General features: G+C 34.9%; 1 protein-coding gene and 1 pseudogene across 1 annotated transcript in view; one reads left to right on the top strand and one right to left on the bottom strand.

Annotated features, from left to right (window-relative positions):
* Positions 1–23,262, top strand: part of Sec63 (SEC63 homolog, protein translocation regulator) — a 63,916-nt gene that overhangs the window by 38,695 nt on the left and 1,959 nt on the right. Inside the window, exons 11-20 of the mRNA XM_004637473.3 lie at positions 1,430–1,522; positions 2,212–2,366; positions 3,640–3,787; positions 7,057–7,139; positions 9,193–9,252; positions 9,448–9,621; positions 14,789–14,947; positions 17,220–17,321; positions 19,823–19,921; positions 22,647–22,751. Coding sequence (XP_004637530.1) covers positions 1,430–1,522; positions 2,212–2,366; positions 3,640–3,787; positions 7,057–7,139; positions 9,193–9,252; positions 9,448–9,621; positions 14,789–14,947; positions 17,220–17,321; positions 19,823–19,921; positions 22,647–22,751 — 1,178 coding nt within the window. The remainder of the gene's footprint in view (positions 1–1,429; positions 1,523–2,211; positions 2,367–3,639; positions 3,788–7,056; positions 7,140–9,192; positions 9,253–9,447; positions 9,622–14,788; positions 14,948–17,219; positions 17,322–19,822; positions 19,922–22,646; positions 22,752–23,262) is intronic.
* On the bottom strand, positions 13,206–14,341 carry LOC105742999 (annotated as a pseudogene).

The raw sequence follows: 23,262 nt of genomic DNA, 5'->3' as shown, positions 1-23,262 counted from the left end.
TTGGTATTTAGGACAGCGTGTAAGGGTATACAGGGTCTCACTGCATAGATCAGACTCATAGTGATTTTCCTGTTTACAGCCTCCCAAGGGCTGGGATTACAGGTGTGTGCCACCACACCCAGTTTCAATTGCTGTGTCAGCATGCCCCACGGGCATGGCTGACAGGGCAGGTCCAGGGATCCAAACCCTGGCCCTGTGTCTGCCTAAGCAGCCGCTTTAATCCGCTGAGCTATTTGGCCAGCCCTCAAGTAAGAGTATTCTGTATGAGAAATATTTATTTAATTGAAGATTGTATAAAAAGCTCCTAATGACTTTTAAAAAAGTATGTAAGCTTTTTAGAGAAGACAAAGTGATTTTACAACTTGTATCTCCACTAAACTCTTGTCCTCTGCACAATTTGCTCTTTCCCTCCTACACAGTTACTAATAGTATCTGATCCTCATTTTAAGCTTGAAGCCTTTTATTCTGTTTAAAATAAAAGCAGTGGATTTGGATAAGAGTGTTTCCATTAATTTGAGAATTGTCTCTTCCTTACCTGTATTATTTCACTTGAAGTTTTAAAAGAAAGTTATCTTGGGAAATAAATACTCCTATTCAGTGGAGTCTTATCCCTTTTTTCCCTAACGCTAAGAAAGAAATCAAATGCTTCTGAAAACAAGGCCACTCAGTACTTAGGAATTAGTGATAGAAAGAATGCTATGGTGGAATGGTGTACTATTTAAGCATTGTCACTGGAATTACTGTGAAATACTGATTAGTAATTGTTTTACTAATATTCTGAACAGATACATAACCATTTTTATTTTTACCTGCCATGTTTTAGAAACAAGGGACACTTTTTTAGAGTCAGTTGAGCCCAGTGGATGTCTGAATAGTTAACTTTTATATGCAGGGGGCCTGCCCCTTAGCTCAGTTCTTTTAAGTGGCTGCTTCAACAAAGCTGTCAGGCCCAGGTTGCTGTGGTTCGATCCCCACAACTCAAGCCTGCCAAACCTGCGCTGAAGGCATTCAGAGCAAAAAAAAAGAAAAGTTTTATATGCAGAGTCTATCGTCCTCTTCCTTTTCCTATCTCTCTTTTGTTTATTTGGCCTGTATTCTCATTCTTCATCTTGGAACTTACTGTAATCGTAGAAACTAAGAAGAAAATTTGAAATTTTCTCAAAAATAGTAAGAGTATGATTAAATTCATGATTTTTTAAAAAGATAGTTATTAAATTTATTAATGCCATTGCATTAAAATTTTGCCTTTGGCACATTTCACATGCAGGATTTTCTGATAGTGAACTGAAAGAGAAATTTTTCCCTTCAACCTGTAAAATTCTGAGTTTTTGTGAAATATATGTAGAACAACTTAAATTTATTATTAATCTTGGGTTGTTGTAAGTATAATATTAGAATGCTTTACTTCAGGTTTTTGTTTGTTTTGCAGATCAGCAGTTTATGCTGAAAAAGTGCCCTGCGCTACTTCAAGAAATGGTTAATGTGATTTGCCAACTCATAATAATGGCCCGGAGCCGTGAAGGTGAGGAGGAAATGTAATTAATTATGTTTCACTTTTTCTTGCAAGCATATGCAGATTATACTTGATACTTTTAAGATTTATGGTACTTGTTATATTTCTGTCTACTAGTTTAATTAGTTTTCCCAATTATTGCTCATGATTTTTCTCATTTCGTTGTTTTATGGCTAGCTTTGCAATGATTTAACATTTTTTTTTGCCTTTTTTGAATATTTTGGAGTTTATTATGTAACAGTGAGTTTGAAATAATTGTTTGATATGTTGATGATTCCCGTGATGTATAAATTTTTGCATGGGAGGAAGAGAATTGGAATTTGGGGTCAGCAGGGAAAAGGGAGAACCTTGGAAAAGACAGTGGTAACTGACTATGGGTGATGTTAGTTCTTGGTGTAGAATCAGTATATTCATAACACTGATGATGATGGTGGTGATGATGCTTGACAGTTTGTTACTGGAGCTGATGGAAAGAATTTTTAAATTATTGTTGCTGGTTAATGTGCTTATGACCAATTTTTCATACTTTATGGATGGATTCTCTAGAAAGTTTTAAAGGAAAATTAATACTATAATCTTTAAGATTTGAGATAATAAAAATATTACTACAAATAATTTTCTTTTTATGATGAATTGTTTGCTCCTGAACATGTAAAAAGTCCAGCCCTGTTGTTTTTTTTTTTTCTATTCTTTCTAAGAAAGGGAGTTTCGTGCTCCAACTTTGGCATCCTTAGAAAACTGCATGAAGCTTTCACAAATGGCTGTTCAAGGCCTTCAGCAGTTTAAATCTCCCCTTCTACAGCTCCCTCACATCGAAGAGGACAATCTTAGAAGAGTTTCTAATCATAAAAAGGTAATTCTTTTTTCTCTGAAAAATTTTAGTGGTTTGTGTCACTTAACAGTAGTGTAAGTAAAAATGGTTACTATGAGTTTCTTAGATTTGGGCCATTGCAAAAATTCCAAAACTCACTTTCAAGTGGATCTAGTAACATTTTCTTTGTTGGATGGTGACTTCATAATGTTTTACTGCTGTGAGGTTACTGTATTTTGAAAGTCAATGTATTTTGGCATTTAACCCTTTGCTGCTTCTGTTATCAGGAATAAGTATACCAAGTAAAACTATGTTGTATATTTTTCAATCATTTCATTCTTAAACATTAGGTAGTTGTTTACTGTAAACAAAAATTAAGCATTTAAGAAAAAAATGTCGGATTAAGGTAATTTTATTGCCTTTATCCATTTGGTCATAACATGTTAAATCATAACCTCTGAATTCAAAACCAGAAATGTCACCTGTTTCAAGGTATACTTTCTGTGAAAGTAAAAATAGCTAGGACCAAATACTTAAAAATTAAAAAAACATTATTACAAACACACATTTAAACAACATGGATATTATTGCAGTAACAGTTATATTTAGAAAATACCAAAAATGAGTGTTACATAGTAAACACAATGAACAGCTATGTTTGGGAGGTTTATTAAAGATTTTTATTATCAAAGTTGAACATAAATTGAAGACAGTAGTTCTTGCTTAAGAGTCTGTGTGTTAGCTTTTCCTTTTTTTTTTTTTCTTTCCAGAACTGGGCAGTGAATGAACCCACAGCCTTTGCATTAAATTATAATCCAACCTTTTTTGTTTTTTCTTTTCTTTGTTTATTTTAGCTTTTTATTTATTTATTTTTTTTTTTTTTTGGTGCTGAGGACCAAACCAAGGGCTTCCACTTTGCTAGACAAGTGTTCTACCAGTGAGCTATATCCCCAGCCCCTTTATTTCTTACTTTGAAGTATTGTACCCTACCATAAGTCACTGAGTCAGTGACTTAAACTTGGGATCTTCCTGTCTCAGCCACCTAGAGTGCTGGAAGTATAGGCATGTGCTGCCCTGCTTGCATCTTTATTTTTCTAATTAAAGAAATAATCCTGTATTGACTTTGTAATTTAAAAAAAAATCTTTAAATGACCTTGGAGAAAAAGGTATATAAAATGCTATGTATTTATTTCTTGCTTTGAAATGCATAGTCTTCACATTTTTCTAAAAAAGTTACTGAACTTTTAGTTTACAAATGATGTTCTTTTTATGAGAAGTTTTATGAGTTAGAGGACTTTTTCCTTTCCTTATTCAGTACAAAATTAAAACTATACAAGATTTGGTGAGTTTGAAGGAACCAGATCGTCACAGCCTACTACACTTCCTTGAAGATGAAAAATATGAAGAAGTTATGGCTGTCCTTGGGAGTTTTCCTTATGTAACTATGGATATAAAATCACAAGGTAAGTGGAAAGTTTCCTTGTTGAACATGGGTTCCCTTTAGATAGGGTGGTTCTCATTTATTTGACTCAACATTCTCAGAACACTGTTTAATAACATAATTTAAAATAAACTTTGTAGGGGGCCTGGCCCTAGCTCAGTCCTTTAAGTGGCTGCTTCCACAAAGCTGTCAGCCTCAGGTTGCTGGAGTTCGAACCTCACAACTCTCCTGCTGGCCAAAAGTGACCTGAAGGCATTCGAGGAACAAAAATAAATAAATAAATAAACTTTGTAAAAGTATAGTTTTACTGTCAGATTTACTACAATGGGAAATGATAAATATATACTTAATCTTTTTTATTGCAGTAACAGTTATATTTAGAAAATACAAAAAATGAGTGTTGCATAGGTTTATTAAAGATTTTTATTATCAAAGTTGAATATAAATTGAAGACAGTAGTTCTTGCTTAAGAGTCCGTGTGTTAGCTTTTCTTGTTTTTCTTTTCTTCCAGGAAACTTTTTTTTCCTATTAAAGTAGGAAACTAATGTAGCCTTACTTTTATTTTTGTCACAGTGGGATTAACTGTGAGAACTTGTTTTCTGTAGCTCAGCATTCAGGAATTTGAAGAATGGAAGAGACTTCCAGTGTAATAGAAGAATAAGGACTTGAAATATTACAAAAAAATAGCTACTTAGGATTGAGTTTTTAAAGCCCTCAACTTCTTTGTATTAAGTCTTAAATTACCATGTTTTCTACCTTATTTCTTGTGTTTTTTGTCACATTACCTCTGTCTTTATGTCTATTTCAAATTTTAAAACTCCAAATGTAATTGCCCTGTCCTATTTTAATGGCTACATAGTATCTTAGGACATTGACAGATGATCTGCTCGTTCATTGTGTGTTTGTAGTATTGTTCTGAACTTTAGCATTCACAGATTCACTGCTATGAGAGCCTTCTTACAGGTACCTAGAATATAGGAATATGCTAGCAGTGGACTCTGTCTTTAAAGCTGTCATCAGCTAGTGGGGAAATAGGACTAAAAAACGAGAACATATGCTGAGTATTAAGTGAGTAACACAGACATTGTGCCATATTTTCATGAAACAAATATTGAGTGCCATGTATTCTTTTGGATGCTAAAGAAGCAGCAGTAAGACAATCTTTGCCTTACTGTTTGTATCCTAATAGGAACTGAGAAGAGGTAAAAGGCTCTTCTCAGAATGGGTGTTTGAGATAGGAAAGAAAAGAGTACAACTGAAGATATCAATTTGCCTAGAATATGGGATGCATAGTAAAACCTGGAGTAAAAACTTGGACCATTTTGGCAAGGATTTGGGATTTTCTTTGGGGGTTGTGAGTTTTCAGACTTAAAAACAACAATAGGAAAGCTGAGCTTAGAACTAACTACACTGACTTCACCAGAAAATGTTCAAATAAAAATTTAGTTTGGGACCCAGAGGTAATCTTTGACATGATTGTATAAAGCCTATGCTTCTTAGAAGAATCAATGTTAGAAGGTTTTTTCCCATGATTTTACAAGAAAGTAAGGCTGTTCAGTGTCTTTGTGTCCGTCCGTCCGTCCGTCCGTCCGTCCGTCCATCCATCCTTCCCTCCCTCCCTCCTTCCTTCCTTCTTTCCTTCTTTCCGTATTTGGTATAGGGTCTCACTATGCACCTTGGACTCATAGTTGATCCTCCCATTTTCAGCCTCCCCACTGCTGGGATTACAGATGTGCGCCACCATGCCTGGTCTCAGTGGCTGACTCAGAGTGCCTGGGGATGGAGCTGGAGTGCCCTATAGTGTGGCTATTGAACCCTGGTCCCTGTGGTTGCCTAATAAGCAGGTCCTTAGTCCACTGAGCTATCTCATTGGCCCAGGTGTTCAGTTTTACTGGGAAACATTATCAAGTGTTCTATTCCATAGCATCTTGTATAGATTTTTTTTTTTTTAGAGTGTTATCTATAGCTATACATATATGCAACATATGTGGTACAGTTTGAAGGTAAAATAGGCTCAAAGAAGCAGGGAACAGACATTGCTTAATATTGTGATGGAGATAATGGATCTCTACTTGCCTTTAATGCTGGAGACTTTGTAGAGTCTCATGATTGTCCTATTCATTTTAAACTATCAAATGGTATGTAGACATCTATTTATAAGTTATTTTATAAGACTATGTGGCCCGGGGTTTATTTTTATTTTTTTATAATGGAGACTTCTAGTGTGAAGGGATACTTCATCATTTTCTGATATCGTTACTTTACACATTGCAGCCATTAGTGGAGTTAGCAGTTATAGGTTGTTGGAGGCCATTGTTTTCCCATTGTGAATACTTATTAGAGGCTAGAACACAGTGTGTCCAAAATGTGGTGTAAAACAGGCATAGAAAACCTTAAAAAAAGCTTTAGACAAAAGTACGTACTAAAGAACATTAGTGTTATTATTTTAAAAAATTAAAGAATTATGAAAAATTATATTTAATTTACAGCAAAATGCTTTTAAGATGCATTTAATGTAAAGAAGATATGTTCGTGTTCTTTAAAAAAATTCTCTAAGGTGATTTTTTCCATATATTTTAAAAAATTATTTTAGGTTTATTTATTTATTTATTTTTCCCCCATAATTTTATTGAGAAACAAATAGCAATGAGACAGTTTCAAACCAAATTGGTAGGACAGATTCAATAATTAACACATTGCATACATTCTTCCTAGTGGTTAATTGCTGTATAAGATGCGGACATGATATCCTATTTACAAACACCATTAGAACAAATCCCTTTATTCATTAAGAGAATGTAACTCTATATCAATACTAACCATTTTGATCTAAGGTGATTTTTTTACAGTATTAGCTTTCATTATTGTATCAGGCATTGATCGTTCAGGTAAAATCTTTTAAATATGTGTGTTATAGAGTGCAAGAACCCCATTTTTATGTTGCTATGAAAGAGAGTTGTAGTTCTCACATTACATTGTACTTGCAAAGACTTTGGCTTGAAACTTGGCAAAGCCAGTGTAGTTGTTCTGTGAGTGTGCATTTTACTTTATTTCTGAACCAATGGAAGTGACGATAGTACTTTGCAGAGTTAATTGAGGGGTTAAATCAGTCAATTGGAGGCACCTAACTGAAGAGTTTAATGCAGTTGATTATTTTTTTTTAGTTGATTATTTTTAATAAATTTAAATATGATATGCTTAAAGAGACAGATTGATGTAGATAAGTCACGTTTTGCTCCTTGCATACACATAGAACTTTATTTCTTTGCTGATTTTCCTTCCATCTTATAGTACTGGATGATGAAGACAGCAATAACATCACAGTAGGATCCCTAGTTACAGTGTTGGTAAAATTGACGAGACAAACAATGGCAGTAAGTAATCTTTGTATTTTGTACTTTGAGAGTAATATGTCAAACCTTTTATATTTAGTTTTGTTAGTTTAAGTAATTTCTCAAAATCAAAACTGCTGTAGTAAGATGTGATTTTATAAGTTCTGTTAGCTGTTTTGAAATTTCATATTAATTTTTATGACAGTTTTCATAAACACCAAAAAAAAAAAAAAAAACAGCTAAAGATGGGCTAATTCTTCATGTAATAAATAGTTGTTTGTTTGTTTTTTGAGACAGGGTCTCACTATGTAGTTCAGGCAAGTTTTGAGCTCACTGTACAGCCAGGTTGGCCTTGAACTCATTATGGTCCTCTTGCCTCAGCCTCTTGAGTGCTGGAATTACAGGCATATACCACCATGTCTGGCTGTTTTAGTTAATTCTTTAATTTATTTTTATTTTATTTTTCAAAATTTTTTTAAAAATTTTTTTATTTAAACTTTTGAAAGTTTAAATTAAAAATAACTTTCTGATAGTATAAAAAGTTTATGTCATCTGGAAAAAATTGAAGCAATGCAGAAAAATCTAGGGAGAGATAAAAATCATCTAATATTCTACTTTGAGATGATAAGCTTTAAAGCTTATTTTAAAATATAATGCATGTACAGTATATAGTAGAATTAAGTGTTTACTTTTTAAGATTAGGCATTCTCTCACTCATACTTATCAGCCTAAGATAACCAGAATTCAGTTTGAGTGCATTGTGTTCTTTTTCCATGTTCATAAATACAATTTGGACCTTTACAGTAATATATCCATCCTGTACATTGGTACTTCTCTCATTCTTTCTGTTAATTGTATATTTTTTGTATCTTGTTTCTCTATTTGTATTACCAAGTAAACTTGAATATTTGAAACTCATTGGTTCAGTAGACTAGTTTATTCAACTGATAGTAGATCTTCTGCTCTGGGGTTTCTGCTAATCTGCAGGAAGTACATGGTGCATTTAAACTCCCATGTCTAAAGTCACTAGTAGGAAAGTCTTTTTTTTTTTTTTTTTTTGCAGTACCAGGGATTGAACTCAGGACCTTGCGTTTGCCAGGCAAGCACTTATTCTACTGAGCTATCTCCTTGGCCCTGGAAAGTCATATTTTGAAGTCAGATATCTGAAATCAAAAATACTGGTTTTATGATATCAAGAGATATCTTGAGTGAAAGATACCTCTAAGCCTGTGCAAAAATTGAGTGTAAAACCTAAAATTACATTACTCAAAAACTCTGGCGTGTCCTGCCTGACAAATGAGCAAAGAATTGATCTTGGGCTGTTGGTATTTAGGGGGTAGTTCTTAAGAACAAAATATAAAATCAGCTGGATTAAGTAAAAGAATCAAGAACTTTCCCTTCAGTTTTTGTATGAGCTGTACCTTACATATTAAATCCAGGTAATAAATGAAGAAATGAGGAAGTGATGATACAATTAGACTAGGGAGTAGCAACCTTTTTCTGGAGAGGTTGAACTAGTAAATATGTTAGGTCTCGTAATTCATTACAGTCATACAATTCATTACACCTATCATACTCATAGTTAGACATGTTGTATTCTTATAACCCCTTTTTTAAAAGTTGGTGGTGTGCCAGTGTGCTGATCTCTTGAGTTTTAGATCATCTCTGTTGTAATAAAGTAATTCTGATTTTATAACCACTCAATTTACATATCTCAAGTCATTGTATTTGTTACTTAAGTAGGTTGTGCTTTTCAAAATATATTCAAGACAGTTACACTATATTTCAGAAAGTAGCCACCTGCATATTCACACATCTTTTAGGTTTACTTCTCTTAATTGTAGCCAGTGAAAAAATTTAACCAGCTAGGTATGGAGGCACATGCCTGAAATCTCTGCACTCTGGGAGGCTACAGGAGTCTCAAAAAATTGAAAAGGCTAAAGATGTAGCTTACTGTGAATGACCCAAGTTCAATTCCCAGTACTGCCAAAAACAAAACAACCAACATAACGAATACACATTTTGAAAGATATCTTTGATCCTTTGAAAGTTAAACATAGGTTAACAGATTTGTTTTTCTTCTTGCTAACCATAGGAAGTATTTGAAAAGGAACAGTCCATCTGTGCTGCAGAGGAACAGCCTGCTGAGGATGGGGTAAAAACTTTTTTCTTAACCTGTCCTTCCTGGTGAAGCCAATATTTTATTTAATTTTCTGATTGGCTATATTATTGTGGGAGAGCAATTCAGTTTATGCAGATATTTAGTTAAGCCATTTCCATGTAAAAAATACTGTAACTTTGCAACCTATTACTGTGATTTACTGAATGTGAAGTGTGTTACAATTTACAGCAAAGTGATGCTAACAAGAACAAGACGAAAGCAGGATGGCAGCAGAAGAGTAAAGGACCCAAGAAAACTGCTAAGTCAAAAAAAAAGAAACCTTTAAAAAAAAAAACTACACCTGTGACACTACCACAGTCAAAGCAGCAGAAACAAAAGCAGGCAAATGGAGTAGTTGGGAATGTGAGTTTATTTTTTATCATTATTACCTTTATTGAGCTATAATATATTCTAAAATGTTCAAATTTTATGTGTGCAGCTCTTGAAATTTTACATCTCTGTGTACCCATTAAATCCAAATGAAGATTAAAAGTCCTAGTAGCGTGCTAGAAAACTAATACTTGGTAACCCCTCTAGTGACCTCCTCAGCCCTCTGTCCCCCATTACTTGGCTTATATGCACCATAGATTAGTCTTCCTTGTATCATATAAGTGGAATTATTGTATGTCTGGTTGCTGTCATTCAGCATTTTGTCTGTGACATTTGAGGGGTAGGGGTACTGGGGATAGAACCCAGGGTCTTTGCACTGAGCTATATTGCCAACTTTTTTATTATTTTTAATTTTGAGACAAGTTTTTGCTAAATTGCCCTAGCAGGACTTGAACTTGGAATACTTCTGCTTCCACCTCCAGGAGTGCTGGAGTTACAGGCCTGTGCCACCACATAACTTTCATCTTTTTGTATTATTTGGAACAGTAATCCATTCTGTGTATGTGTGTGTGCGCATGTGTGTGTGTATATTATTTCACTGAATGAATATATGATACCATAAATTACCGTTCTGTTACTATGTTTATTCTTGTACATAGCATTCATTTTAAACCTAGCAGTAGATTGCTGAGTTATAAGATAGGTGTATTTAACTTCTTGAAAAAACCTGTTTTGCAAAATTTTATCATTGTACACTGCACATAGTAAGAGGTCTCAGCCTAACCGAAGTACATGGAAGTATTTTTCTGTTTCCTTTAGAAGCATCATTATTTTACTTGTTACATTTTAGTTCTATGATGTATCTTAAATTAATTTTCATGAATGGTGTGAGGTGTAGAATATGGGCCAGTAATTCTAGCACTAAGGTAATCTCTCTTCACTGAATCACAGTGGCACTTCATTATACAGCAAGTGACTGGCCATATTGTTTCTGTGTTGGTGTACAGACTAGTTCGTTCCAGTTGCTTATTCTTGTGCCAATACTGTACTCTTAATTGTAGCTTTAAGTGAAGTCCTGCAACATGGTAGCATGAAGTCTTCCAATTCTTATTAATACAGTTGTCCTAGTTATTGTAGATCTTTTGCCTTTCTGGCTAAGTATTAGAATAATTAGCAGTTTGTATCAAAAATATACTTAATGTATATTGATATTGACACTGTAGTTCAGTATGAGGAAATTGACATGTTCATATTCTTTATTTATCATAATATGGTTTATCTTAAGTTGGAGCTTCCTTAATCCTTTCAGCAGTGTTTTGTAATGTTCAATGGCAGAAGTATGTTACATCTTTCATTGTATTTACTACCATGTGTTTGGTACTTTTATGTTTCTTAAATTTTAAAAATATTCTTCAATGCTTTTGCTGGTATATAGAAAAATAGTTGATTGCTAAGTTTGACCTTGCATGAAGTCTTGATGAATTGAGACTCCTTCTATGGAGTCTTAATGAAGTATTCATTATACTTTCCACACAAGCAGATGTGCTGTGAATTAAGACACTTTTTTCTTTTAAAAATTTATACCCTTCCTTTCTGCTTTTTTGACTTTCTCTGTTGACTAGAACTTTCAGTATAATTAGAAATGATGATAGTGAACATCCATGTATTTATTTTTTTTAATCTTAGGAAGAAAGAAGATTATTTCACGAAGTATGATTTTTGTAGATATACTTAAAAGTATAAGAAGTTTTCCGTTTTATTCCATTTGATGAGAAGTTTTTTTGAATTTTATCATTTTTATTTATTTTTCTGTATTTTAGGGAAGGGTCTACAAGGGTGTTCAGGGTCTCACTACTCAATCGGGCTGGGAATGACTCTCCTGTTTACAGCCTCCCAAGTGCTGGGGATTATAGGTGCATGCCACCACACCGTCTCAATTGCTGTCTCAGTGCGCCCTGAGGGCAGCAGACCAGAGGATCAAACCCGTGAGCCTGCTTGCAGGCACTTTAATCTGCTGAGCTGTTTGGCTGGCCCTTGATGAGAAGTTTTAAAAGTCATGAGTAGTGCATTTTATTGAATATCCTTTCTTAATCTATTTGGTTGACCATTTGCTTTTTTGCCCCCTTTTGTTAATGTGATGAGTTAAATATTAATGAATTAAAAAATTTTAAGCTATCCTTATATGCCTGGGTTATATTCTCACTTGCTTATAAACATAATCTTTTTAAAAACTTACTTGAATTTGGTAATCTTTTGTTGGATTCTTGTATCTGCTTTCATGAGAGAATATTGATTTGTCATTCTTGCTTGCAATTCTCTTAAGTCTTGTATCAAGTTTCTGCTAGCTTTAGTAATTTTAATAAAATTAGCAACATAGGAGGTGTTCTCTTTTTGGAAGAGTTTGTACAAACTTGGGTTCCTTACTTGGAAAATTGTCTAGGGTAGTCATTTTGGTTTTGTTTGTTTGTTTTTAAGATATCCTTTTGAAAAATTATTGACAGTACTATCAACAATAAAGCATTCTTTCAGTTCTTACGAAGTTTCAGTTTTAAAAATTATCTCTCCAAAGTACTTACAAAACAGCGAGACATCACTAAAGCATTTGCAGTCAAGTTTTCAAATAAATCATTTTAATATCTACCTTTCTATGGAATTATAATAGCATTACCATCATAGTATTTGTTTGGCTTTTTTTTTTTTTTTTTTTTTTGTACTGGGAATTGAACTCAACCTCTTGCTTGCCAGGCAGGCACTGTGCCCCTGAGATACATCCCTAGCCCACAGTATTTGTTTTTATTAAAATTAGTTCTTTCAGGCCAGGGAGATGGCTCAGTAGAATAAGTGCTTCCCTGGCAAGCACAAGGGCCTGAGTTCAATCCCCAGTTCTGCAATAAATAAATAATAAAATTAGTTCTTTCATTACTAACAAATCCTAGTTTTTAATACAGGTAGTCCCCCTTATCCAAAATAGTGAGACCATCCAGATGCAGAGACGCTCACCTTCTAATCCCAGCACTCAAGAGGCTGAGGCAGGAGCACTGCCAGCAGTGTGAGGCAAGCCTGAGCCACTATGCAGTGAGTGGAAGGCAGCCTGAACCACACCGGAAGACCCCATCTCAACAGCAATGTAAATTGGGCCCCCAAGCGTTTCAGAAGATGTGCATATACATCTGTGATATTCTAGGCATGGAAATGCAGTCTAAGCATGAAATTCATTTATATTCCTGAAGGCAGGGGGACACAGTAATCTTAATGTTCATGAGCCACAGTTGCATGGTGTGGTATTTTTCCCTCAAGCCATCACGTTAGTGCTCAAAGTTTGGGATTTTGGATTTTGGGGTTAGGGATGTTAAGTCTACTATGCCATGGCAAAGTAGGAATGAGATTTTATTTTGGTATTGGTGATTGAACCCAGGTCCTGCCACTGAGCTATATTCTTGGTGTAACTTTTTAAATTATTTTGAGATAGAGTTTTGTTCAATTCCTAAGTTGCCCAGGCTGGACATGAACTTCGAGTTTTTCTGCCCCAGCCCCCCAGAATGCTAGGAGTATAGGACTTGTCACTGTACCCAACTCAAAATACAATCATTTTAAGATTTTGTTTCATCTTCTATGCACTATTTGTAAAAAAAAAAAACCATCTGGTCCCAAGTGTCTTTGTCCGCACTTTGTAATGCAGACAGTTTTCGTTTTCCTGCCATCTCCAGTGTACAACGCAAATCCCTAAGTTCTTCATTGTCACTAAAGTATGCGTTCTTCTTTATCCTTGGGCACTGTGAATCCTTGGAGGTCTCAAGGCCCAACACTGACTTTCCATTTGTTTTGTTCTTCTATCTTGGCTTGCTGGCAGGTGATGGCTTGGCTGAGGCTGTCCAGAATGGGGTCCTCGTCCTCATCCTCACTTCCTGCTGCATCCTCGATTTCTTCCAGTTCAGCAGTTTTCTTTTTCTTCTTCTTTCTTCTTTGAATTGAAAGCTCACGTTCCCTGAGCATATTCTTTGGACAAGCATAACTTAGGTGTCTACTTTCCCCACATTTGTAACATTTAGATTTATCAAAGTAGTTTTCTCCTTTGGATGAATTCAGCTGCTCTTCCATTGTCAATAGCAATGCTTACCTTTATCACTCCACCAAATAACCGTTTGTTGTTTATGCCTGTGGTGCAGCTTTGTGCAGAGTCTTTATCCAAAACAATATAAATGCCACTCCTTTACTCGTCCTTGTGTCTTTGTCTTTCATTATAGTTATAAGATAGTCATTTTGACCTGGAGTTTTTAAAAAGGCTTTGGTTCTAGAGTTTGTTTCATTAATATATGTTCTCTCTCTTTTTTTTTAAATCAGTTATAGCACATTTGTTTTTCAAGGGATTTGTCTATTTCCTCATGTTGGTCAATTGGCATAGTAATAATATCCTATTTTTAATGTCTGTCAAATCCAGTTATATCTTTTAAAATTTCTAAATAGTGATTTGTGTTTCCTTTTTCTTGCATTCTTGCCTGGGGGTTTATCAGTCTTACTGATCTTTTCAGAGAACAACTTTTGATTGTTTTGAATTTCTCTTATATACCTGTTTTCTATTTTTGTGAACTTATAATCAGTTCTTACTTTGCGTTTAATTTGCTGTGCTTCTTCTTGCTTCTTTCAGTGAACCCGCATTTTGTGAGGTAGTTGACTTTCTTTACTTGATTATAACCATCAGTTATAGAAAGTGATCTTAATCTCCCTAAGCAATTGTTTTCTATACATTACCCATTTCCTTTCCTTAAGTAAAACATTTGTATAATTGATGTTTTGAAAGCTGGTAGCTAAAACAAACAAAAAAAATGAAAACAAATGAAAGCTGGTAGCTGTTTTGATGAAGTATAAATACAAATGTTTTTTATTTTATAAACTATGGTGAATAAAATAACAGACAAATAAGCAGAATGATAAAGCCTTCATTCTCTCAGCCCTTTATACATAAATAGGAATATTTATGCATCTCTGTATGAATAGTGAAATTTTAAGTTTGAGCTAGTTTAGTTATATTGACAACTAGCTTCAGAGACTGAGTGATAAATATACACTGCAGTATTTTTTTGGGGGAACCAGGGATTGAACTCAGACCGTTGCGCTTGTCAGGCAAGTGCTTATTCCACTGAGCCATCTCTCTGGCCCCTACACTGCAGTATTGAGAACATCTGTGGTTGCTATTTTTTAGGAAGCTGTGGTAAAGGAGGATGAAGAGGAAGTTTCTGACAAAGGTAGTGACTCTGAAGAAGAAGAAACCAATAGAGATTCCCAGAGCGAAAAGGATGATGGGAGTGACAGAGAGTCTGATAGAGAGCAAGATGAAAAACAGAACAAAGATGATGAAGCGGTAAGACTTAAGAGGTTTAAATAACTGAAATTGTATTTGTAATGATTTGGGAGGCTTTTTTTTGTTTTAAAATGGACTTTCACGATGTTTCCTGGTCTTGAACTCCTAGGCTTAAGTGATCTTGCCTTAGCCTACTGAGCACTGGGCCTATAGGCTGGTTACCATGCCTGGCTGTTTTGGGTTTTGTTGTTATTCATTTCTTTGCTTACTTGTCTTTTCCTGTCTTAAATAATACTGATATGTGTATGTAAGCAAGTTTATTTATTTGTTTATTTAACAGCTCTTTTTGTACTTATTACCTTTTAAAATGTTTTTAGTACAGGGTCTCACTACACAGGTTGGACTCGTAGTGACCCTCCTATTTTCAGCCTCCCAAGCACTGGGATTACAGGCTTGAGCCACCACACCCAGTCTCAAATCACCCCTGTGGGAGGCAGGGCCAGTCTGGCACGCTGGGGAGCAAACCCTGGTCCCTGCATCTGCCTAAGCAAGTGTTTTAATGTGTTGAGCTGTTGGGTTGGCCTTTTTTTTTTTTTTTTTGAGGCAGTCTCACTATGTAGTTTGCCTCTTGAGTGTTGGGATATGGATATACACCACCACGTCTAGTTTTTCTTTTTTCTTTTTTTTTTTTTTTTTAGGAATGACAGGAATGGCAAAAAATATTTTTTCAAATAGAAAAATCCTGATCATTTTTTGTTTCAGAGTTTGTTTTTTGGGTGGTCATGGGGATTGAGTTTAGGGCCGTCACAGTAAACTACATACGTGTTATGCCCCTTTAAAAATATTTTTATATTGAGGTAAGTTACTGAGTTGCCAGACTGGGCTTCAACTTTTGATGCCTTGCCTCAGCCTCCCCAAATGTTGGTATTACAGGCACATACCACTATGCTTAGTTATCTTAAATTGCTAGGTAAAGAAGGACCTAGATCTGAGGTGACAACAGTATAGTTTCTTTAGGAAATTTTCTTATTGGGCATGTTTAGAAATTTGATAGGAAAATGAAAGGTAGGTTGTAAAATAGTAGTTACTTGCAAGGCTTTGTAATAGCTTTAAGGTAATGTTTAGTTGAGAGCCATTACTTTGACTCTTGATGCTAATTAACATTACAGAATATCACCTTATAGAGTATAGAAAAGTTTGATGGTATTAAGTTGCATATAACTTTTAGAAAGACTATTGAGAAGTATGTATTTGATTAACAAATATTGGTCCTGAGAGACTCACTGCAAATGAAATACAGACTTGATCAGCTGTTTGTGGTGTTCTTTTTTGACTGGGTTGTTGATCTAAGAGTAAGGTGTGGTTTATGAGAAAAAGACCCCTTAAATAGCTCTGAGGTAAAAGGCAAAGTCAAAACTAGGAAGAGGTAACGTGCACAGGCTAAAAGAAGTAATAATACATTCCTTGGGAATGGTAGAAAACAAGTATGGATGACTGTTTTTACTAGTTTCTGGGTTTTGACTTATTTCTACTTTGAGGATTAGTGATTACCAGGAAATAATCTATGAAATAAATTATTTCTTCAGCCTTACTTTGAGAGAGAGAGTTGACATAATTGTTTCTGTGTATTTTAGTTTTCATAGAGGAGACTTTTAAGGTTTTATAGTCTAGTTTGTTCAGATGATCAAAAATAAATTCATTTGGCCAATAAATGATTATTCATCATCTGACCAGTGTTTTCTTAGCTGACAATGAACGCAAGCCAGATATGAAGTAGTTTTTGACCTTGTATGATAGGTAGGCTAGCAGGGTAGACAGACTTGTAAATAAACTCTGTGGCACATACAAGATCAGTACACATCTCTGTACTGAGTGGTGGCATATCAAGGGGGAGGCATCAGCTCACTTTTAAAGCATAGGAAAATTGGGTTAGGCTTTTGCTCAGGAGTTCATATTTAAGGCATTACCTGGTACTAAAAGAAAATGGATATGAATTTTCCAGATGGAGAAAGGGAAGAACAAAAACTGAAATAAGGTTTAGGAGGGTGTGAAATAGTTAACCTCAGAGAGTTGTAGGGTAGCTTGAAACAGTGAGCCAAACAAACACAAAGAAGAGCAGTGGCAGAGATTGGAGCAGGGGAACAGGGCTGATTGTGAACAGCATGTGCTCTGGGGTACAGAGGTATTGTGAGTTTGAGCTGTGAGACAATCGGATTTGTAGGAGTGGAACTTGTTCAACACTAAGTAGTTAATTGTGTTGTCAGGAATAATAGCTCCTTGAAATGATCAAAAATGTCATAGATTTCAAATATTGTTATTTTTTCTTTACTAGGAATGGCAAGAATTACAGCAAAGTATACAGAGAAAGGAGAGAGCTCTCTTGGAAACCAAATCAAAGATCACACATCCTGTATATAGTCTTTATTTTCCTGAGGTGAGTGACATTCAGCCTTGTGTTCTCCTTATTCCACTCACTTTCTTCTTGGGTGTTTCTCTCTGAACTGCGTTTCAAATGTTGTCTAGGTCACCTTTTTTTAAGTATATATTATAATATGAATTTTTTTTAAGGGAATATATTGTTTAAAAGGGCAAGTTGTGGAGGTGGAGAGATAACTCAGTGGCAGAAACCTGGCAAGTGCAAGTTCCTGAGTTTGATCCCTGGTACCAAAGGAAAAAAAAAAAGAATATCTAGTTTACTTTTAGTGCCAAAACATTTGTTTTTTTTAAAAACCATCTTAGAAAGATACATTCTATACCCCCATTGTTAAAACAGGTGGTGCTAAGTAGATAACTGAACAGTTACTGACATGAGCCTTGACAGCTGCTAAGCCCATTGATGTTTGGTGCTTCCAGACTGCTTGGCCTTCCGCATTCTTTTAGAAAATATTTATCTGCCATTTTTCTTTTGTTGTTTCACCCTGTTGTCATTGTACATTCTGGTGGCAGTTTCTTCACTCCATTCTTTTGCTGTCCCTGATCTTTTTGAAGTTCAGCAGAAATGCCAAGCTTATTAAAATGTGCAGAGAAAGGTAACATAGGTAGACCTTTAGAATGTGAGGTACTTGAAGGGCTATGAAGTCTTTTATATATTTAGTTTTTGACTGTCCAAGTTTCTTCCACTCCTATTTTGTGGCTTGGCTTTTTACTGCGTGAAATTACTAAGATTATGTGCTGTATCAGCAGTCCCCAACACTTTTTCACCAGGGACTGGTTTCATGGGAGGCAGTTTTCTCCTGGGTGGAGAGGTGAGGTGAAGTGGATGGTTTTAGGATGATTCAAGCACATTGCATTTATTACATACTTCAGTATTATATATGGTAACAAAATAGTCATGGAACTTACTATACTGCAAAATGGATGGGAGCCCTGAGCTTACTTTCTTACACAGTACTTGGGGGATGGAAAAAGAAACAGTGTTGCCCATTGTGTTACTTATATCCAGTCTACTCCATAATCATTTTAGTTGCTCCTACTGCAGAAAACCCCACTGCACAAAAATAGGATTTTGGAAATGGAAGCAAGCTTCTCAATGCTTTTCTGGCAATATCAGGATATTCTTGACCAGAACAGATGCAGATTTGAAGTTGTCTCAAAGATGCCTTTTTTTTGTACTAGGTATCGAACACAGGACTTTGTGCTTGCCAGGCAGGTGCTTAAGCCACTGAGCTATCCCCCAGGCCTCAGACATACTTTGAAGCCTACCATCATTTGTAGGCTAAAGCAGTCGTCCTTTTTTGGCACGGACAAAGTCTGTTCACCTGGCCTGTTCACAAATGGGTTGTGGATCGTTTCCTTCCCTGGTGTGCGATCTTTTGTGGTTGAGAAATTACGCTCAGACTCTTTCTAAAACCGAGGTAGATGATCATATTCCAGCTAGGAGACAGAAGGCTGAAAATTCCTAATGTTTGAAACATGTCAAAAATTCCATTGTTTACTTGTCCACCCCTATATCGGTTTGGCTTTGAATGCAGCCCTTTTATCTGCTGACTTGAACATAGTCATCATTCTTCCTTGAAGTAATAGATTGAGTTGGTATAGCAGATTGATTATGCCACACAGATAAATTAGTTTTGTAGTTGTTGTTTTCTTCCTTTTTTTTTTTTTTTTTTTTGCAGAACTGGGGAAGATAAACAAATTTTGCAGCCTGTTCTGTGTCACTGATAGGGGCTTTTGGTGGTTATTTTTTTAAATATAGATCTCTTGAGTGGCTTTTATAACGCAAAAACTCTGACCAGTGAATTAACTTTAGAAAGTTTGTGTCTATAAAATAAGACAAGCCCAAACTCACTTCCACGTGTATAAGAAAAGATAGGTGTGCTCTGCATCCACCTCACAGAGCTACATGAAGAAATGTGAGTTAAGGGAATATACTTCAGTGTGGTTGATACATTTAATCACATTCTGCAGAACATGGTTAAGTTCAGGTGACATTTTTTGGTTATGGTAGGTTTGGTTTCCTAAAGGCAGATAGATCACTGACTAGAGCCTTTGTGTTATAAGAGCCACTCCAGAGAGTGACTGTAATGCAGGCGAGGCTTAGCTGGCTTTCCTACCTCTCACCTCTACTGCTTTTTGGCCTGAGTTTGGAGATCCCTGTTTTTATGACATTATAACAGTGTTGTTTTCTTTTTTAGAATATCTTTGTCATTTAAAGTAAATTGGGTTTTTGATATACAGATCCATGAATAGGCCTTAAGGAATCATTGAAACTCCCAAAATTTCATGCAAAATTATTTTGAGGAGTAAGGACTAGATGTACAAATGGTTACGAACAGATTATTCATTATATATTTATAGAGTCAGGTACTGTGTCCATGCTGAGGACATAGCAGTGAATAAAATGATGATCAGTGTCTATAAAATAAGACAAGCCAAATTGGTTTCTCTAGTTCTCACTATTTGTACTCTTCTTCCCTCTTTTTTTTAACCTTGCAGGAAAAACAAGAATGGTGGTGGCTTTATATTGCAGATAGGAAAGAACAGACATTAATATCTATGCCATATCACGTGTGTACACTGAAAGAAACAGAAGAGGTAATTGTTCAGCTTATCTGTTCTTTACGTTATACAGCATCATGTTGCTTCATAATTTTTTTTTTTAAATATCGCTGTCATATTTGGTTTATTGCATTCTGTTTGTTAATGACAAATTTGTAAACTGTTCTCTGATGTTGCTGGGGTGTGCTCATCATAAGTGTTTAAGGAATTGTTAAGGGAAGGCTTTAAAAACTTACTGGCCTTGAAAAGTTATCATGATGTTTTTGGCAGTTGTCATTTCTTTTTTTTTGGTGGAGCTGGGGATTGAACTCAGGCCCTTGCACTTGCCAGGGAAGTGCTTACTCCGCTGAGCCATCTCCCCAGCCCTCAGTTGTCATTTCTTGCAGCTAATATCATGTACCTTTCTTACTCCACTCCAGAATTTAATAATATAAAACTTTATGCTTTTTGTTTTTATTAGATTAATGTTAAGTATTGTATTTAAAAAAAAAAAGAATTAATGATCTAGATTTTTCAAAGTAGAAATTTTGATTAGATATCGTTGTCCACTGTTAGTGGTGACAAATGTATTTTTTTTTTTAGCCTAGGGGCACAATGTTCTGGTTTTTTCTTGATTTCTTTTAAATGTTATTTTTTGAAAAAAGATTTTATCATCCTTGGCTTAGGTAAGATCAAGGTTTTTGAATTTTAAGATAGTTCTAGATGTTGATTTTTGGTACAGTAACATATGATGAAATGGTAAGTATATGAAATAGCTTGATATTGTTTACTTAACACTTAGAGGTAGAGTCAGCTTGTAGAGTATTTGAAACTATTTTTTTAATTTAAAGTTTATTTGTATTTGAGTAGGTAATCTATTCACCTAAAAGTTTCAGAGGATATAAAAGTACATAAAGTGAATTTTCCCATTCATCCTTTTCTCTCCCTGGAGTTTATCAAAGTTGCCAAGATTTCCATATTTATCAGGTGATATTGTGTGTAGATTCTAAGTTAACATATACATTGCTTTTTCTCCCTAAATTTTATACAAAAGGTAGTATGTTCTTTGTTTTGTACTTTCCCATTTTCTTTCAATAATATAACTTAGACATGTATTTGCTTTTCCTTCATAAGCACAGTAATATCATTCAAGGAGTTTCACAACAGTAAGTTACTATATCCAGATAATATAGTCTCTACTCAGATTTCCTCAAATATTCCACTGATATCTGCTACAATTTTTTATTTTCTTTTTAAGTCCAGGATCTAGTCAACGATCACACTTTGAATTGTGTTAGTTAATTCTCTGCTTTTAATCTTTTATGACTTTGACATTTTTCAAGAATTTAGGTGAGATACTTTGTAGAACATTACAATATGAATTTGTCTTATTGGTTACTTATATTAATCTTAAATATTTTTGCAAGCATACTACATTGGTGGTATACGTAGTGCATGACATCAGGGCATATTATATCAATCTACTCCACATTGGTGTTACTAAGGTGGCTCAACTGAGGCTTTTTTCTGTTGTAAAAGTGCTTTTTCCCTCATCTGTGGGTGATCCCTGCACCATGTGTGGATATCCCATCCTCCCTCAGTCCTTTACCCAGTCATTTTAGCATACATTCATTGATTAAAAGGAAAAAAAAAAAGATAATTCTTGTCTAAATCAGGTTTTACCCTACTCAACATATTTGTTGTAGTTTTGATTTTCTATGTCGGAGTGAATGTGATGTTTAAGTTTTTATTTTTGTGTGTGTGCATATTTATGACGATTGTTCATTTTTGTTGAGTCCTTTAAATTGGTTTGGGAACTTTTAAATGTGAAGAAATCAGCCCTTTGTAATATAGATATCTCTCCCTAGTTTGTTTTCCTAATATAATTGTTTATAACAAGCAGAAAAAGGGAAGGTATAACTCAATGATAGAATTCCTAGTATCACAAACAAGGAGGAGGGGGTTAAATATAAGCACTTACCTTTTAAAATCTATTTTCTTTTTTTATGGTATGATTTTAAAGTTTTATAGCATCCAGGTTTATGTTAGAAAGCTTAAACAAAGATAGAAGATTCTCCCATGATTTCTAAAATTATTTTAATGGCCTCTTTTAGTGTATAATGCTGACTGCAAAATTTTGAAAATTGGAAATAAAAATCACTTGAGTATCCAGATGTTGTTTGTTTGTTTTTTTTTGGTACCAGGACTCAAACTCAGGACCTTATTCTTGCCAGTCAGGCACTTGTGGCACTAAGCTATATCCTTGGCCCCCAAATGTCATTTTAAAAGGATATTCTTCATCCAAGTGGAAGTAAAGCTTCTAAGAGTTTGTGATTATTTATACTTGAAGTTTATTATTTGCTGAAGAAATAAAATACCATTTTGACCTTTGAAAGCATTGAACATTTATCTCTGAAATAAAATGGGCAAGAATTATCTATTTAGTGAGCTATATTATATTAATTTCAGTCTCATTTATTTATACCACATTAAATTTCTTCAAGTTATCTGGATAACGGTCAGCATAGAAATTGGTGGTTACTTTATTCTGTGTTGAATTGTGGCAATATGATTAACTTGGTAAATTCTTCCTAATTTGGTTTACTTTTTATATAGTATTACATACATTTGTTGTTGGGACTTATGTAACATTTCTTAGGACTTGGTACATCACCTGAGCAAACATCTGGCTACCAAAGCACTTCGGTCAGGAAATTTTAAGTATATGATATTGTTACCTCCACAAAATACAGGGTTTTAAATGCTAATTTTTATTTTCTAGGTAGAACTAAAATTTCCTGCACCAGGCAAACCTGGAAATTATCAGTATACAGTGTTTTTGAGATCAGACTCTTACATGGGTTTGGATCAAATTAAACCATTAAAGGTAAGGGTAAGGACTTTTCAAGGATATAGTGGCTTTTTGAGTGGTTGGATAAGCATAAGAAAAGCATTTGTGGTTTTGAAACATAGCAAAGTAGAAGAAAAACAAATCATTTCATGCTTTTTCAATAATAAATTTAAGTTATTGAATTAAGTTTTAAGGAGTATAAGAACCTTGACTAACTGGGCATGGTGGTGCACACCTGTAATCCCAGCACTTGATGCTGGAGGATTGCCATGAGCTCAAGGCCAGCCTTAATTACAGAGTGAAATCCTGTTTCAAAAAAATGTTAGAATCTTGATTATACATTATTTTAATGTGTTGTAATATACTGTAACTTCTAGGGCCTCACCAGATAGATTCTGTTTTCTTTCAGGGGATGAGGAGGCAAGCATGGTGATGTATACCTGTGATCCCAGCACTTGGGAGGCTGAGGGAGGGTCGGTGTAAGTTCAGGGGCAGCCAGGGCTCTATATTAAGTTCAAAGCCAAGAAAATCTTGTCTCAGGAAACCA

Source organism: Octodon degus, unplaced genomic scaffold (genome assembly GCF_000260255.1).
Source record: "Octodon degus isolate 3935 unplaced genomic scaffold, OctDeg1.0 scaffold00090, whole genome shotgun sequence".
NCBI lineage: Eukaryota > Metazoa > Chordata > Mammalia > Rodentia > Octodontidae > Octodon > Octodon degus.
The sequence above is the reverse complement of the archived record's forward strand: the minus strand, read 5'-3'. Positions and strand labels throughout refer to the sequence as shown.